At 34.2% G+C, this 18451-nt stretch overlaps 1 protein-coding gene across 1 annotated transcript in view; it reads left to right on the top strand.

Moving 5' to 3' along the window:
• Positions 1-18451, top strand: part of VWA3B (von Willebrand factor A domain containing 3B) — a 58975-nt gene that overhangs the window by 27637 nt on the left and 12887 nt on the right. Inside the window, 10 exon segments of the mRNA XM_063149741.1 lie at positions 1370-1501; positions 4927-5025; positions 5997-6179; positions 7569-7696; positions 8749-8855; positions 9508-9684; positions 10466-10502; positions 10624-10780; positions 15054-15172; positions 17932-17982. Coding sequence (XP_063005811.1) covers positions 1370-1501; positions 4927-5025; positions 5997-6179; positions 7569-7696; positions 8749-8855; positions 9508-9684; positions 10466-10502; positions 10624-10780; positions 15054-15172; positions 17932-17982 — 1190 coding nt within the window.

The following is an 18451-nucleotide window of genomic DNA, read 5'->3' as shown; positions in this document are numbered from 1 at the left end:
TCATGCGCTCATTTTTTAATTAAGAATTTATATTTTCCCCTCATTTATACAACTATTTGAAAAAAGCAAGAGAAAATATTAAAAATTAAAATTGCTTAAGTCATTCTTTCCCTCAAGCCACATCACTTCTAAAGAAAAGAAAAACAAGCCAACTAAAAAGCAAACAGCAACAACAGCAAAAAAAGCCAAATCAAAAACAAGCTATGCAATGAAATGCCTTTTGGCGTTTTCATTTTCACTTTTAAACAGTGTCATTCAATTCCATTGGCTTGTTGTGATTTGTAATGAGTGTTCTAGATTCACTTTTATGCTTCCACAATAGAGGGTGTAGAATGTTTTTGACTTCCTCGCATTTTACAGTGACTCAGAACTTTGCACAGGGACTGGCAAAGTGCAGGAGTACCTCAAAAGCTGTGAGTACTGGGAGACACACCTAAGAAAGGATTGTCTTGTCTATGGTTAGAGGTCTACAATGATGTCACCTAAGCTTCATTAATATTTCAGAGACATGATTAATTTTAAATTTCTTGAGTCCTAAGAGAAGTAAGTGAGATGAAAATTCAGTCTGGCATTGATAGCGATCATTAGTAGGACTAAAAAATTGAAAGTATGACAGAGAGATTTTTGAGCTAAGTGCTCAAGTCATAGGACATAGTATTTTGTGGTCCTCTAAGTAGATCAGCACTAGAAATATCTTGGATACTGTGCTAGAAGGTTTCACAGGAAGCAGCACACAAATTATGATGAAAGGGAAGCAAAGACTTCAGGCTCTGAAAGTTTGTACTTGCTTGCACAAATCTTCGCTAACTTATAACTTCTGTCCAAAAATAGCTTCAGCAAAGTCTTGATTTTCTCCTGCTGTCCTAGTTCTTCTTGCCGGTGCTCTTTATATGATTCTTGTTCTCCTCCTCTAAATGATATCTTACTTTCTTTCTGATTTCAATTTCCTCTGGTAAGCAGTGGTAATCTCTTTCTTACACCACTGATCATAGCTGGTTTCATCTCTTTCTTTCATGCCCTCCTACACATTTGCTGTTTAAATTGTTTGAGAAATATGAGTATATGGAGACTTACTTTGGGAATTTCAAGCAATCTTAATAGTTGCAAGCAATAAATGTCTCTAGCTTTCTATGTCTCAATGGACACCATATCTTTTAATTTTATTACAATAATCATATTAAAATATAAACATATTTTAAACATAATTTAATATAATAATAAAATAGAAACATATTTTAATATGTTATAATTTATTGCAATAATATCATTAATTATATAATAATTAAAATAATTGCTATTACTCAGTATTTCAGGATACAAGTATAATTTCTTTTAATAGTAGGTAAAAATCACATGCTGTCTCCTGCAGGAGCAACTGAGACACAAGAAGAGATTTAACTTTGTGAAATTTAGTGCCCAAGCAGTGGCATGGCAAGAGAAACTTGTTGAAGTTAATGAGGAAAATTTGCAAGATGCTTGGCTTTGGATAAAAGGGCTTGAGGTAATACAGCAGCTAATTATTACAAAGAGTTTTTAATAAAGTGTGTTTGTTTCTTTGTTTGTTCAAAGTTGTGTATGTTTCTCCACTTTCTGTATGGCTGGGGTGATTTTGCATAGACTGTCTTTGACTTGAGTAAGCTGACAATATAGATGATGGATAAAATTAAGTAGATCTGAATACAATGTATTTGCCAGGTATAATAATCCTTTAACAATGGACCTGTTTAGGAAATCATATTAATTCAGCTTGCAGCCTGCTATGTTTAGTAGCCAAAATGTGAGCATTGGCCAATTTGACTTCCCTAGGAATCCTGTGATCACTCAGACCCTGCTTTTAAATTTGTCATTCTTGCTGCAGGGCTGCTGTCGCAGACATTTCTTCACAGAAATCCTTTCTTTCGGATTTCTGCGTCTTCTGGAGGCCAGAGGCCTCAGAAGACAAGGTAAACAATTACTATCAGATGCTGTGGAATGCAACAGGGACACCTTGATTGGCTCATTTTCTATGTTTATAATTAAGGGCCAATCACAAAGTGCAAGCCAGGGGACTGAGTCCTTGAACACAACTTTGTTATAGATTCTTTCTATCTATTCCTAGCCTGTCCTAGCAGCTCGGCAAACCTCTCTCTATATTCTTTTTAATATAGTCATAATGTATTATATATAATATCTTAATAAATCAAGCCTTCTGATTCAAGAAATAAGATTCACCGTCTCTCTCTCACCACCAGCGCCCACACAGGCGCGGTAATAGGCTGCTGCATGGATGAGAGGTGTTGCTGGCTAACTTACTGCTCAGAGGTGGTACAGGAGACCAAAGCCACTAAACCGGAAAAGCATTTCTAGTTTAGGTGCCATAGAAACATGAGAACAAACATACTCAGACCAAACATCTATCTACCCAGTATTTTCTCTGTGACAGTGGCCAAAATCTGAGTGTTTTTCCCTGAAACAAAGCAGAACTGCTTGTAGTCAGTCACAATGATTCGCCATATTGTAACTATAAGCAGCTTTAAGACCATTAAATGTGGACAAAAATGTTATGAACACAGGACTAAAAATCAGTCATGCAAAGGTATAGATACATCCCACATTATGTTTTCTGGCACAAACCCCCATGTTCATGTAATAAAACTTCTCAGCATTGTGACAGCGCTTCTTCAGCCTTAATAACGAGATTCCTGGGGATGAGGGAATTGGGTAAGCAACATAATACCTCTGAGACTACAAAGCAAGATCAATAACTTGGTATTCTCAGAAAACACTAACAGACCAACACACAGAGAAAAGGAGGTATTAGTGTGGCCTCCCTGAGCAGCTGAACATTTGTAACTGAGCTCATTTAGCCTTATTTTGCTGTCCTCCTTGAGGCTTGAAAACTTGTCTCTGCTTAAGTCATGTATATTGTACAGCATTATGGAAGTTCAATAATACTTTGAACTACCATGTTTTGATACCATCTTGTATATGCATTAGTGAATGGCCTTTTCCATCATTATTCATAAAAGTATGAATTTTAGATTATAAATTTCATTCTAAGTTGAGATCTAGATATTGGAATAGGAAATGGCACAAGAACAGGCTACTTTCTTTCAGGGATGACATGTGCTGCTGACCTTTTAACCTCTTTTAAGCCTTGCAGTCTGAGATCAAAAAGCTGTCTTTGCAGTAAAGGTGAAATGAACAGAGGGTTGCTCTGGAATATTATTCAGAGTAGATCCTTTGATCCCACTTTATGCTCTTTGGTCCCAAGATTATGAATAAGGAAGCTGAGCTGTAAACAGTAACTAACTGCTCCTTAAAAATCCTTTAAATGTAATGACATCTAAAATTTTAGTGGTAGTACTGTCATATAGTTGAAATATGTCATTGTTGTTTAAACACTGATAAAACTGGTGTTTGTTTGTAACAGTAGCAATTGAGAAACCTAAAATGAACCATAAGCTATGGAGTTATTTTCTTTTAAACCTTTACCATAAGATACAGGGTTATTTTCTGCACATCATCAGCATCCACCCTATGTTCCTATGATGTAAAAAGCAATGAAGGAAGCTGATTTGTTTTAAATCAGTTTGGCCAATTTAAACATGGTAATGAGCGATATGTCAAAAACTTTATAAATTCTAAGACATCAGGAGTATTAGATAAATTTAACAACTTTGGCTGGTTATTTCTTATGAGTGGGTACTGATAAGAATTGCTTGTGGGTCAGAAGATAAGACAATTAGGTAGATGAGCTATCACATTGCCTGGCCCATACACTCTTATGTAGCCATACAGAGTAACTGTCAAAATGTACCTTCTATTCCATTTCACCTGATTTCCTTTGCCCTTGTGGGAAGGACTGGAAAAAATTTTAACACAGTTTATAGGACTGAAGAAATAATGATATCTCTTAGCATATATTTGCATGTATGGGTCAATGTTAGATATTTATATTTATCTTCTGTAAGGCATTATATCCATGGATGCTGAATCTCTTCTTACACCACTACAATCCTCACTGCCCTCCAGAACAGTACTCAGGTGTTATACAAGCATAAAACAGACTCTTATCTTTTTAGAGGTTTTGCTTTGGTTCCATAAAAGACTAAGACTTGATGAAATGTTTTTATACTGGTAAAACTTACATGTTCCTTTAGTTTGGAAGGTTTTGTACACTATGTTTGAAAGGTGGACAGCTAAGATGCAAAATGTAGGGCTTAGGTTCCTAAGCCATGAAATGCATTTAATTGAATTTAGTGTAAAAAGAGGAAAGGCAGATCATGATCACTGAGTATGTGAATGACATAGGAAAAGTGCTATTATTACTCCAGTGGAAATTTTTAGTGAGCACAGCATTAGTTTGCTAGGCATGTTTTGTTGCTAACTTTTTTGTGCTAAAGTATAAATAATACTTACATTAATGTGTGAAAGGGGTAGATGGGAGAGAGTCTGGAAAAATGTTTGGAAAACCAAGAACTCCTTTACCAGTTTTGGGGATATAAATTTGCGCAACTCTTTTGAGGAACTTTTGAACTGTTTGATTAGGTAAAATATGTGTTTCAAGGGAGTGTGATGAGTTGGCAAGCAGGAGCATCAGTGGTAAAAACGAAGAGAATGCATCTTTTGTCTTCCATCTTCCTGTCTGTTTATTGTCTTTTAGTGATTGCTTTTGCTTGTACAGCTCAGATTGCTGCTGCCAGCATTTTTCTTCTGTGTGTTTGCATAAGCACTGAATACCAATCTGGCATCAATTTATTTTACATTGACACTTGCTTAGCTTTTGTTAGCTACATGACATAAATGTTTTCACCATTTTATTAGTCATTTTGGTTCTGTATAATCCCTTGAATCAGTACACTGTCATTATGAATTTAAGAACAGATGCAAAGAATTGTTTGTATTTATAGCTGTTTCTTGGTCTTTTTCTCTTTGGTTTCTTAGGTTGGAAGTTCCACAAATATCCTCAAAGCTCTCCAGATTGCTCTTGCTGATACTGACACTCAGGCTATTTATCTCTTGACTGATGGGAGACCTGACCAGGTATTTCAAAATGAGAAAACAGAGAATGCAGAAAAGAGGTGTCAGCAGTTGGAATTATGAGATGAATGTCATACCTGCAGTGCTGAGTCTTGTGGAGTCTCTTGGATGTTTATTGGCATTGTTTCACAGTTTTTCTGGCTAAGAGCATAAATTAATATTTTACCAAAGAATAATTTGGCTTCATGTACAACTCATATTCTTATTTTTAGTATTTTTATTAAGTTCAAAATTAGGGAATAAGTAATTTCTTTTTACCTTGTTAATAATGTCTTTTATACCTTTTTAACAGTTAAATAAAGGAAATGGCAGATGTTGGTTTTAAGTATTAAAGTTCAACCAACACAAGTATTATATTGCAAACATTACTTAATTTGTCAAGATTTTTGAGTATTTTGAACAACTGAAATGTTATCAGAATTTAGGGAACTGAGTCAATAATTTTTTTCTACCAGATCCTTCAGCATTTTTGGAGATGGTAGATATACTTTTTCACCTAATTTTTATTTCTTTATGGGAGGAGGAAACTAGCTTTCCTATTTTCTCAGCCTCTACTTTGTTTCCTGCTATTGAATTAACTTTTCTTTGAACTAATTCGATTTCTTAAGAAGATCCACACTCATATACTTCCAAAAATATTTTAGATATATCCAGTGATGCTAAACACTAATGTAGTAGTTTAATTTCCTAAACATTAGTAATTTATTTTAAAACTTCAGAAAAAGAGTACTGATTTTATTACAATTTACATCATGTGCCTTAATGCACTTATCAGTCTTTCAAACGCAGTTTTAAATTGGCTCATTTAGCTAATTTCTGATTGAAATAGCAATCTGTATAAAGTCGATGCTTTTAACTGATCTATATCTGTCTCTCAGCAACAGAACAACTGATTAAATTGTTACAAATTCTCCATGCTTTGATGTATGTTTCTAGATGCCACATTTTTAACATAAAGTTTTTTTGATTTTCAGCCCCCCCAGATAATTTTGGCTGAAGTCCAACTTCACTGTAAAATTCCCATCCATACTGTATCCTTCAACTGTGATGATATAGAAGCCAATAAATTTTTGTATGGTCTATCTACTACAACACAGGGACGGTTTCATTATTACAACATTTATTTGAGTGATCCTGATACTCCAGAGTTTATTTTTGTGAGTATCTGAAAATCAATATATTTGCTGCTTCATGCTACTTTGGAAAGCCACATGACTTGCACTATTGTGATTTCATATTATAATAGATTACTCTTAAAAGAGAGGGTTAATCCTAGTCAGATTTGATGTGATATGAACGCAATAACATGATTGTTTTCTTGCAAAATTTTTCTAGACAACAACAAAAAAGGTTGAATATTCTGCAAGTTACATTTGTAGTGCTATTGTTGCAAACACACTCTCCCTCTCCTGATGACCCCTCATGAAAACTAAAACCTAAAAGTGCATGTAGACCGAATCAGCTCTGGAAGGAACATGTCATCTATGCTGTTTCAGAAATAAGTTACTGTTTAAAATGAAAGCATGGTTTGTATCCTGTTAATAAATAAGAGAATGCAGAGCTGAATTTGAATGATAATGATTCTATGGATTTTTGTTACAAGTTTGTTCTACAGTAGCTGCACGGGAGAGATCTATAAGTAAGATAAGTAGAATAGCAATCATTTATCAAGTGTGACTGAGCAGCTCAACAATCCACAAGAGGAAATTTTTGAATAGACTAACAGAAACACCCATTTGAAACATAATCTGGCTTTTAATTAAAATTAGCACTCAGTGAACTAATTGCATAGATTTCAGAAATGGTGGTAGTTGAACTATGAGGACAAGACAGTACTGGGAAATTTGAACTTTACAGACACCAATTAGAATGAAGATGTGAAAATAATCCAGCTTTTGAAAAATGTCACTGTACTGGGAAATTTCAGTGATTCTGCTGGTGTGGATTGTGTGACACTGCTCATGTTGGAAAAATGAGGGCCAGAGTCTGTGTTGTACATCTCCAGACTTGGACATGGGAGCCTGTGGTCCTGTGGGAGCTGTACAGGGATCATTGTTGGAATTTCCTTCCTGTTTCCTCCTTTAGCCTAAATGATTCCTAGTCAGTTCCAGTGTTCATCTGAAGAGTATGGTTTTTGCTTCCTTGGGCCTGGGAATACAATGTGATACAGCTGAGATCTGTAAAATAACAGTCAATGTACCTTGTAGTGTACATATCTTGTATTGTGTTTTATTTATGTGCTTATTTTCTTGCTTGCTTGAAATGAGTGGAGCTAGTGACTTCATTACCTTATTCAGAAATACAGCTGTTCCTATCTCAAGGGGTAACTGGCTAGTTAGGGAATGCTTGCCATTTTCCTAGGGAGGAAGAATAATTTGAAAGGCTATAATGCCAAGCACAAGAGCCTACCTGAAAAAGTATACAAAATTTGGAAGCTGTCCTGAATCATTATTCAGAATTATTATCAGAACTTGCATCATTTCAGTTCAGAAATGAAAGATATTTTGGAGTAATTGTACTAAAACATTTGATTTTCTTTTTGTTAGAATAAAGACATATATCTTTTGAAAAGAGAAATTGATCAAGGAGAGAAAGATCTAGAGAAAGTGAAGACCTTTCATGAGAAAAGTCTGATGATGAATTCTTGTAGTGAAGAAAATTATCCAGAGAATAAGTATGTCCTCATTATGTTATTATGTTAATGAGAGGTGTGAACTATCTCTTACAGTTTTCCTTTTTAAAAGATGTTGTTGCTTTCTTACTCTCAGGGTAATGGAAAAGAAAAAGCTGGAAAAATTAACTAATACTGTGATGCCTGAAACAAAATTATCTCAAATATACCAATAGTCTCAACATATTACGAATAATTAAAGCAAAGAGGGGAAATGATTTTTTTGTCTCCAACATGTGGTAAAATTGGTCCCTCTGACCTAGAGAATTCATGAAAAATTATTGTCATCTAAGTACAGCTGCCTTGATACCTCATTAGAATAAGCTGATTAAAACATGAACTATGTACAAATGTACACATACAAATATGTGTATTTATTTGTGCAATGATACTAAAATCATTAAAAAATGCATTAAAAGAAATCAGATTTCTAAGACAGAAATCTATTTAAAACAGTAAAAGAATGAAAATAAAGTAAAAATTATTACAAGTGGACAGTGATGTTATGATTTCATGTATGAAAGAGAAGGTAGGATGTCCAGTATGAAAATATTTTTAAGTGCTTATTTCAGAATTTGCATATTACATGTTTTATTAATGCTGGGACACATATATATGTGTGTATCTATATATATGTGTATGTAGTTGGCAGATATTCTCATTGCTAATGGTAGTTACTTAGCCCTGGGGTTCAAAGTAGCTATTAGAGAGCATTCTGTTCTTATCCCAAATACATGAGTGTTATCCTAAAAGTAATGAACATATTTTAAATAAACTAAGAAATTACATTTAAAAAATTAAAAAATCTAAGAATATTTTAACCTGCTTTGAACTCTCCTTTGAAATGCATATTAGTATAACATAAAATATTTTGCACTGTTCAAAGCATTTGAAATCAGTGTTTAATTTGCCAGAGAACTTCAGCTTAGTGTTATTCAAACTGGTGTTATATATTTGCGGTAATTTCTTTTTGTCACTTACAAGCTGTAATCACAAGCAGACACACACTGTGTCCCTGTTTCTAAACACATTAAAGAGCAGAGTACTTCTCTTAGGAGTAGGCCATGCTGTGCTTCAGAAGAACCATCAGTGCCATCACGTGAGCAAACCAGGCAAAGCACTGCTGCCAGTCCAGCCCAAAGAAAGAAAGCATTATATGCAGGTGAGACTCATATGAGCTGTAATTCTCAGCAGAATTCATTCACTAACTTGAAAAGATTCTGTTGCACATAGCAAAAATCATCCCTCGTTTTGGGAACAAATTAATAGTTTGCTGACTTAAGTAATTATCATTTTGAAAATCTAAACTTCTCTTCATCACTACTTTTCAGCCATCCTACTTATTTGGTGAAAACAGACAAACAAATGTCTGCTCATATGTGCTTTGTCACAGGCCCTGCCATGAAAAAGTAGCCATTTTAGCAGAATGTTTAGAAAGCTCTGTAAACAGTTTTTTAACAGTAGATATTGAACCCTAATCTCTTTTTATTCTAAGTACATAATTGGCAAGAATGAAGAGGTGATCTATATTTTACCAATTACAGCATTACTTACACTAATGTTTCCCCTTACTACACCCATAATACTACATTTCTCCTGGAAGCGTCCTGGAAGCAATCTGAAACTAAACTTGCCCAGCTGAAGTAAAATAAACCCTCATCTTTGGGGAAAATACACAGCACAACTTAGCACTGAAGTAGTTTTCTGCTTGATGTATTGTGTAGGCAGTCACTTAAAAATTGAATACCAAAGAAGAACTCAAAAATCGGAGCAGTAAGTTAGCTCTTCCTTTCTTTCCCTTTCAACAACTACAGATCAAACAAAGTCAAGTCTGCTGCAATTCCTGAACCGTAGTGTGAAATTTAGGGAAGAAAGCCCAGAGGAAGGAGTGTCTCCAGAGGAAAAGAGTTTTTCTGTCAAAAAGGGTGTGAAATGTACAACCAATTTCAAAGGCAAGTTGACAGAACAAGAAGCTCTGACTGGGGAAGATGGTAAGGTTTCTCCCATTACATTTGTAACTAATGGTGGCTCATTTGAGGCAAAGCTGTGCAGATCTGCAGTACAAAGAACTGAAACTCAACAGAGATGAAGTTGGGTATTGTGAGAGTGTCCTTACAGCTGTGTTCAGACTCCTGTCAGTTCTCAAACTAGCCTTTTACAACTGGGTTTTCAATGGGACTTAGAGATACATCCAGATAATATTAATTTCTTTCAGTAATTAGTCCAACTCTGAACTTTATGATACGTCTAAGTACTTCTAAAACCTTACCTATGACACTTGAAGATGTTTGACTTTTTTACATTTCAGCATCTTATGTTTAGTTTTTTATATATCTTTTATAGAGCTTTTCGTAGTGGTGTACCTTAAATTAGCTACTCCTGGCCATCTCATTAGTGGTAGTACTTGGTGTTACATCTTGGCTTGGGAAATAAGCTGGGTAATCTTTGGTCTTGGTCAAAAATAAATAAACTGAAACAAATTACAGTTTAAAAAACAAATTACCTTCCTATTTTATAAATTTCTTCTCTGGCTGATTAGAGCTCATGAGGCATGTAGTAGCACTGTTACTATTGATCATGCACCAGGAAGGCAAGGAAACTAAAACTAATTTTCACTGATTAATTTAGCAACTGAAATGTTTTACAGTTGTTGTACATGATGCTGCTTGTAGGCTCAAATAAAAAATGATGCTATTATATGGCGACTAATTTAGGCATACTTTTGTGTGCACAAAACCTCTGAAATAACAAAATGCAAATGTTTTCTCTTAGATTTGAAAATGCAGACTGTGAAAGGGGCATCTGAAAGGTATGTGTGTGCATATATGAATGCACAACAAAACTTACAGTTTACATATTTTCTTCAGTCATTTCAAACCTTTCAAATGTGTTTCTACCTTGAGCTACATCTTACAGTCTCTCTTTTCTAGCTCTCTAGATGTCTCTTCAGCTCTTTGGTTAAAGACCCATGGCTTGGTTGCTAGGAGACTCACCATCATGGATGCCTTAGCTCCTACAACTGTCCTTCACAGTACAAAATACATCCCAGTTCTGGATAAGCATGTGGTTTCTAAAGTATTTGATCAGGTAAAACTTCTATACTGTTTGAAAGCTAGAACAAAATTTGACAGTGTTTTCAAAAGGTTTTTAAAATTAATCTCTATGAATGTCATAATAACGTTTTCTGGTATTGTAGATTGTTGATATACACTAAATTTAAATTTTTCATGCATATCTGAATGTTCATTCATGCATCAGTAAGAAGATAAAACTGATAGTTAGTAGTATGTCTTGCATGCTTTACCCTTAAGTTCTTTCACAGTTACCAGCTGATGTCAATGTGTAACCATTGGGTGTTTGGCAATTTCTTGAGCATTGCATCCTCCACTAATATTTATTAATTCACTGGAGGATGTCTATTATTCCATAAAATCATCTGGAAAAGGGTACTGGTGCACATTTTGTGGATTTGGGCATTCTCAACTTTTACATGGGACTGCTAAGATATTTTGAAAAGTACTGTCGTTCAGGAATTAAAATTAAATTTTGAGAGCTGTAAGGCAATTGTAAGATTATATAAAATTGTGGAGGAATTTTGTGTCATAAAGTTTAAATTGCTATTCCACTTACAGGAAATCCATTTCATGGTAAATTCCTCTAATTTTTCTTGTGTGATGCATCCTGCCAAATGATGCAGGATGCATCACACAAGAAACATTAGAGGAATTTGCCTTGGATATGCTGCAGCTCCTTTCAATTAATACAAACTATTTCTTTAAACAATGCTCAAAGAAAAAGCTAGCCTTTTTTAAAAGTAATAAAGAAAGAAAAAGGGAATTTTAATAGAATGTGGTATCGATTTAAGTAAAAGATTTATACCAAATGTACACAATTTTACATTGTAAAGTATTGATGCTTGTTTTTTAAATTTAGGAATGGGAATTTTTGCTAAAACATGCAGACTGTAGAAGAAAAACCAGTTCCTCTCTCTGGTAAAACCAATTCCTCTTTTTGGTAAAACCAAGTCAAAATCAAGATCTGTAAGGATTTTTTTTAAGTGTGATTTTTTTTAAAAATAGAACTAAAAGATATCTTTTTATACAAGAACATTTTAAAGGTACATTTTAACATTTCAGATGTAAAATAGCCATTTTTTCAAAAGAATTCAAAGAATTCAGACATTCAATAGTTACAAAACTGTGCAAAACAATCTACCATAAATGTCAAACAAAAGACATTAGGAATTGCACAAATCTCTTACATCTCCTTTGTGAGCAGTCACTTCTTTTTCCATCTTCTTCTGAATATATCTGAAGGGTCCTCTTTCTTCCATGTTTCTCAATGAAAAGCCCTTGGAGTCCTTTAGAGACAGCCATTGCAAAAAATAAAGCAGTCTGTAAAACTGTCTTTGAAAGTAGCCTGAATTATGATTCAGCAAGTGCTATGTACAAATAGTTTTTAATAGCAAATTAATAGCTTCTGGTAGTCTAGTTTAGACTGAATTAAATTCAGTGTTATTTGAGTTGACAGGTGCTGTACAGAATCCAAACAGTGATCCATGGGCTTTGTTTAGATTCAGGGATGTAAAAGCAAAATAATAATTTTTGTAATTTCTTCATACCTACTAGTCTCTGTTAGTTGTAATAAGACACTCTCAGTTTCTCAGGCAGTGGAGAATTATTTTTCTATGTGTAAAGGAACAGGTTTTTCTGGATCTGAAGCTGAGTATGGAAAAGAAAAAGAAGGTCGAGGGTTGCACACAAGGTGAAAGCAGTAGAATTTTTGAGCTACAGAGCCCACTTGACCTCAAGCTTCAAGCCAGCATATCAAGAAAATAGGGTGAGACTAGACAGTGAGCTTGAATGGGAGACTTTCAGGATCTTGATTATTCCCATACTTCAGAAGATTCCATTGAAGATAATAAATGTACAGATAATTTTGCATTCTTCCTTCTGAGATCCTGGATTTCTTGGTGTGGAATGCAGACATCCTTGTCTGCTTTTCAGGGGATAGTATAATTTTTATTTTTGGCCTTTGCTGGCAGTGATGATGGAATAAGTATGAACAGTTTTCTTATCTTGGAGACGCAGCAAGAAAAAGGTTTCCATGACAACTGTTCATTAACAAAAGGCTGACCTGTTGTTTTCAGTTCTGTGCTATCTGTCAGTTTCACCTGAGTTATTTCAAAGAGGCTAATGTATTAAACTACGCATTCAGGTTCATATTCAGAAAAAAATATAGTGGCTTGGGAGCTTGTCTAAATTATGCTATGTTAATTCTGGGGGAAACCTTCCCTGTAGAATCATGTAAATTTATGTTACAGGCTGTGGCATCTAAGTGCAGGTTTGCAAGTCATGAAGTTTTGACTCAGTGCTTTGCTCAAAAGAATTAGATTCAGCCAACAAAACCATCTTTCTTTGGTCTAAAATAAGAACATGTTTTATATGGTTATTGTGCTTTGATTTTGTCTTTAAGATTTTGAAATTTGAAGTTTGAAATAAAAGCCATTTTTAAACAAGTGAATTCCTTTAGTGTAAAAGTTAAAGTATTTAATTTAGAAAATGGAAAAACATTTTGGCAATAAAAAAATTTCTGTGTGATTTCTATCAGCTGAATCTGTCAAATTTCACTTGACTTTGTGAGCAGTTTTCATTGTTCTCAAATTATGCATAGCATTTCAAGTTTAGTATTTTCTAAGAGCACATTCCATTCTGGTTTTTGTCTTCAAAAGTGTTACAATGTGTTTATGCTTGTCTGGTCCTTCTATTCTATACAAAATATTTTATAAATCGTATAAAATATTCATGTTGCAAATTATGCTGTTTGTACTTTAAATTCCTCTCAGAATTTGTAAGACTATGTAGACGTGAGCTCCTACATGGTGAGGCCCTGCTGAATTTCTGTTAACTTGGTTTGAGTAACATCATAGACAGCAATCATGGCATTACAGAACTTGAAGAGGTGTCATCACTTCCCTGTCTGTCAACTTTCAAACTTCACCTGGAAATGACAAGTAGCCAAACATCACTGCTCAGAATTATGGCCAGAGATTTACCTCATCTGTCTCCAGCAAGATGCTTTCACTGACATGTTCCCATTGTCTTTAGCTTCTAAGTGATTTAAAGATTAATTTTATATTAGGAGCTTTTATGTGGTCTGGCACTAACGTGACACAGATTTATTAATCGGAGAGATGCTGTCCTTGGAAAGAGGGGGTCAAATAAAGCCACACTGCTGGTCTTAAAAATTATTTTTGTTGCAATTTGAAATCCAGCTATGCTGAGATGATTCAAACACAAGTACAGCATTACTGAAAAATGTTCTCAGTTAAATAATTCTCTTTATTGTTATATTTTCTGGTTGTTTGCCTTATTCCCCCAACAGGGGTTTTAGTTTAATGTAAATTGAACCTCATCCATGTTTTTCTCATCTATATCCTGATCTCAGACAGGCACTTGGGGAAGATTCCCACTCAGTCATATGCATTGAAGACAGTTAGGGGGAGAGTAACACTCTCTTTCTTCTGCAGTTTCTTCTTTGGATTTTTTTTTTGTTTATATTCAGCATCAAGACATTGATATGTAAAACAGCTATTTGTTTACAAACTACTGAATAATTTAATGGGCTGAAAGATGGTGGGACTTTGGATGAGAGTTTGGAAGGCATCTTTCCTCCCCTTTAGTCATCCATTTCTAACCTTTTCTCTGCCTCTTGAAGATCTACTTGCAGTAATAATAATTTTTTTTATAATGAAGTTGAGTTATGTAGGTGTTGTATTGAGAGATTTGAAAATCATTAAAGTTCCTGATTCTGATGAACCTGATTAGGTTCCTAAATAGTCAAGACAAGTTTTGGTGACCAATGTCCACCTTGTTTGCTCTTTGGTGATCAGTGTGATGGTGAGAAATACCTCTCTACAGCTTTACTACTTTAATTCCTTGCAAAAGAAAGTCCTCCAGAAAAAGAGCATTAAATACATTTAAATATCTACTCTCACACCTGTATGCTACAATTAGATGCTAGAAAGCATGAGAGTGTTTTAAGGCAGTAAAACCTGGAAGATGATCATACACTAGACATACTTGTTTCCTTCTGACTTACATTATTAGAGTGAGTTGTTTGACAGTACTGATTTAGTTAGAATTACTTAGTAGTTAGGAATCTTAATTTGTAACTTCTTCATAATGAGATTAATTTTAGAAGAACTGGCTGGAAACTGTTTCCTAATTCTGACATTATTGGTGCTTAGATTTTTCTTTCTGCAGCTTCCAGTGCTCCTTCTGCTTGTTCTGAGCCTTGGCACTCACTCATTCATAAATTCGTATGATAAATGATATCTTTGTCTTTTATTGTATGATAGATGTTACCATTGGCCCATGTTAGCAGTGACAAGAAGGAGATTGCACTAATTAATCCTTGGGCAGTGAATCTTGATGCCTATAAAAAGAAGCTGGAACAAGCAATTATATCCTATGAGAGGCAAGTCTACTCACCAGAAATTTATTATGGTTGCAGTCATATTTCAGTTTTTTTCTCAGGTACTCAGTATTTCCTCACACATGCTTTGCTCAATATTGATAATTCTGCATGTTGACACACTTTAATCCACCATCAACATTTAGGAGAAATTTTATCTTCTTTAAAAAAATTAAAGCAGAATGTAAAAACAGGTAATAGGTAAGGAGATAAATAAAAACATGTTGTTCATATTATGTTTTTTCAGAAACAAAAGCAAAATTCTTTTACTTTTTGGGAGCAAACCCGAAACTCAGGAGGAATTTGGCCATAAACATACAATGCTAGCCAGACTTGTAACTTAAAACTAAGCTCCTATATAAACAGGCTGATACTTAATTTAAGTACCTGTGTTTTGCTGCCACCCAGCTATGCATGCAAAAATATAAATGAGGCACCATTAAGAAACTGACAATTTAAATTTGGTGAATTTTTTTTTGAGAGGCATATATATGTATTGTATTTTTAAATTAAGTGTTAGTAAAAACACAACAGAAATAAAGAGGAAAAAGACCTTAGATCTCCAAACTACTTGTTTCTATGATCTAACTTTGTGCAATTTTTAAAAAATAATGCAGTTGAATAAAGTGTAATTCAGTAATCATATGAGAGCTTTGACTTGAATTATTTTAATAAATATTTTTAGGCTGTATTCTAACAAAATTTACAAATGTAATTATTTTATATGACCAAAACCCCCTTGATGACAATGTTTAGTCCTTGGTTTTTGATTAATTCCACAGGGGATCTTTAAGGTTTGAGATTATTTTCCTTGTTATCTATATGATCATACCAGTTCTTTCTAAAGCATGTTATCACTTTCTTTTTCAATCCTATTATCCTAGATGGATCTTTTGTGATAAAGTCAAGAAATTTGATTTGAAAATGCTCTTCATATGTCTAGTATTAATGGAGTTCAGTGAATAAAAGTCTCTTGTTTTCTTTTTTCTGTCACTGAGACAACACTGTTGTTATCAGGCTGATGAAGAATTAATAGAAATTGATTTGTCACTCATTTAAATAGAAGGTTCAAGCAGTTTATCTGTGATGGTGAATTCTGAAAAATATCAAGTTTTTCATTGCTGTGCCATACCATTGAATGTTTTACATTTACTGACTTTGATTTTAAGGGAAAGAAAATAGTTTTCTGGTGAAACTCTGATAGCATTGCCACAGTCTCCCTAAGACTTTGATAATAAGGATTGCTGTTTACTTCTGTTTACCAACAGAGATCAATGAATCAGTGTATTTACAATAGTAGGATTGAGTTCCTACTTCCATGAAAAAGAGGTATAGAAGACAAATCTACCTGAATATCCTTGTAATTGGCAAAAAATGCAAAAAAAAAAAAATCTCTTTGCTTTTTCTCTACCTGTAAAACAGCAAGCCAGTCAGTTTTTTGTTTAATCTAGATGTCACAGCCCTTTTTCTAGTAACTGAACTTCCAAAAGCTGCACTTCAGCTTTGTAAATAGTGGTTGGTCACAAATTTATTCTGATATATGTAGAGGAAACAATACATCAGAGCATCCAGGTTTCAAGCACAGAAACAAACATGCCAGTGTTTTCCCCAGATGCAGATTGAGTTTAGCAACAGATTTAGAGGGAGAAAAGTGGCAAGGGCAGAATTTTTGTGGTCTGACAAAGAGAATATACAGTATTAAAGGAGAAAAACACTGAAACCTTCATAATGTGTATGATTTTGTAGAGCCAGAATCTTTTATAACCAACTGTTATAGGTGTGCAGATTTAGAAGGATGAAATAGGCATTGAAGCATGCTGAGACTGTATATTGGGAATGAACTAAGTATTCTTAAAATGCTGGGATTTAGTTTCTGGTAGATAAAATGAATCATCAAGAATTTAGTATTCAGAATCTGTTGTTAATGTGCTTTTTTTTTTTTTTTTTGTACATGCACCAGTAAATCTGGCAAGACTACTTGTAGTTAGTCAGGTTACAATCTGAATTTTTCCTAGCAATGAATTTGTTCTTGTACCCAAAGGAAATTTGGGAATTTTTTCTAGAATGACAGTAATTGGGATCATCAGTAAGGTTTATTTCTATAGCTGAAATACAGTAATTGAGTGATGGCTTGTTTGGGATGTTAAGCTAGATAATCTTGTAAGAGTTTAAAATTTCTGTCTTAAAAAGCAAAAGCAGAAAGTTTAGTGATGCTTTTAAAAAATCTCAGAACTGCATTCCTTTGGGATAATCACTTCTGTTTTCCTGTCAGTAGTTTTTTTTCATAACCAGAGTTTAATGAATTAGAAACTTGAATGGCAATTTGAGGGACAATCTTAGCAGGGAAAAAAATTAGAAATTAGCATTACTACATTCAGACTACATTTTCTGAAAATGTTTAATTGGAGGAACTGTGCATCTTAACTGGCATTTAATTAGTTTTGTTATTTGATTTAACTTGCTGGTGCTGAAGACAACCATCCATAGAAAATCCTGGCAGGAAGCAGCAGTGATTGCCATTAAACCTTCTATGACCCTGAAACAGTCATGCTGTTATTTGTTGGAAGATACTGCTTTCCCATCTTCTTTTGCAGTTGATAATTTCATAGCTGAATGATAAGGATACAATTTGATGATATGGTGTGCTTGGAATACAAATCAGTGCAGATATCTTAAGAAACTGTGTTTATTTGCTGGCTTTGAGATGATCAGCTGCACAAGGAACTGCATTCCCTCAAAAACTGCTTTCCTTTCTTTAATAGGCGCCTGAACCTAGTTATTTGGAGAGCACTCTCTCAAGAGGAAAGAGACAAGTAAGCTATCACTTTTGGTTTTCTAATGTGCCTCTGAAGGTCATAAATATTTGGTGGATTGTTATCATTATTTCTATAACCAACCAGTTTTAATTTTCAACTATTTTATAATTATACCTTGTTTTCTAAAATGTATATATGATATGGAGTAATACTAAATTCTGGACCTCCTTTTTGTGGTGCTGATTATTTTTAAAAGAAAGGACTTGGATCCCATTTGAATTTTGCTTCTCTATCCTTTATCAGTGTTAAGTGCAGGGCCTTGAGAGGGCAGTGTGTCATTGCTTTTGACATCAAAGTAAATCATCTCTCATCCTGTAAAGAGCTCTCTAGTGGCTAGTTTGTTAAGGTGTAACAAGCACCTTAAAAGCATGTGCTGGAGCTATATATCACTCTGTAAGTTTGCACTACGTTAGCCTATTTTTTTCTATTGATTTAGAAAAGTAATTGCTGTATAAACATCAGTGAA

Source organism: Melospiza melodia, chromosome 2 (assembly GCF_035770615.1).
Source record: "Melospiza melodia melodia isolate bMelMel2 chromosome 2, bMelMel2.pri, whole genome shotgun sequence".
NCBI lineage: Eukaryota > Metazoa > Chordata > Aves > Passeriformes > Passerellidae > Melospiza > Melospiza melodia.
This window is presented reverse-complemented; position numbering and strand designations above follow the sequence as displayed.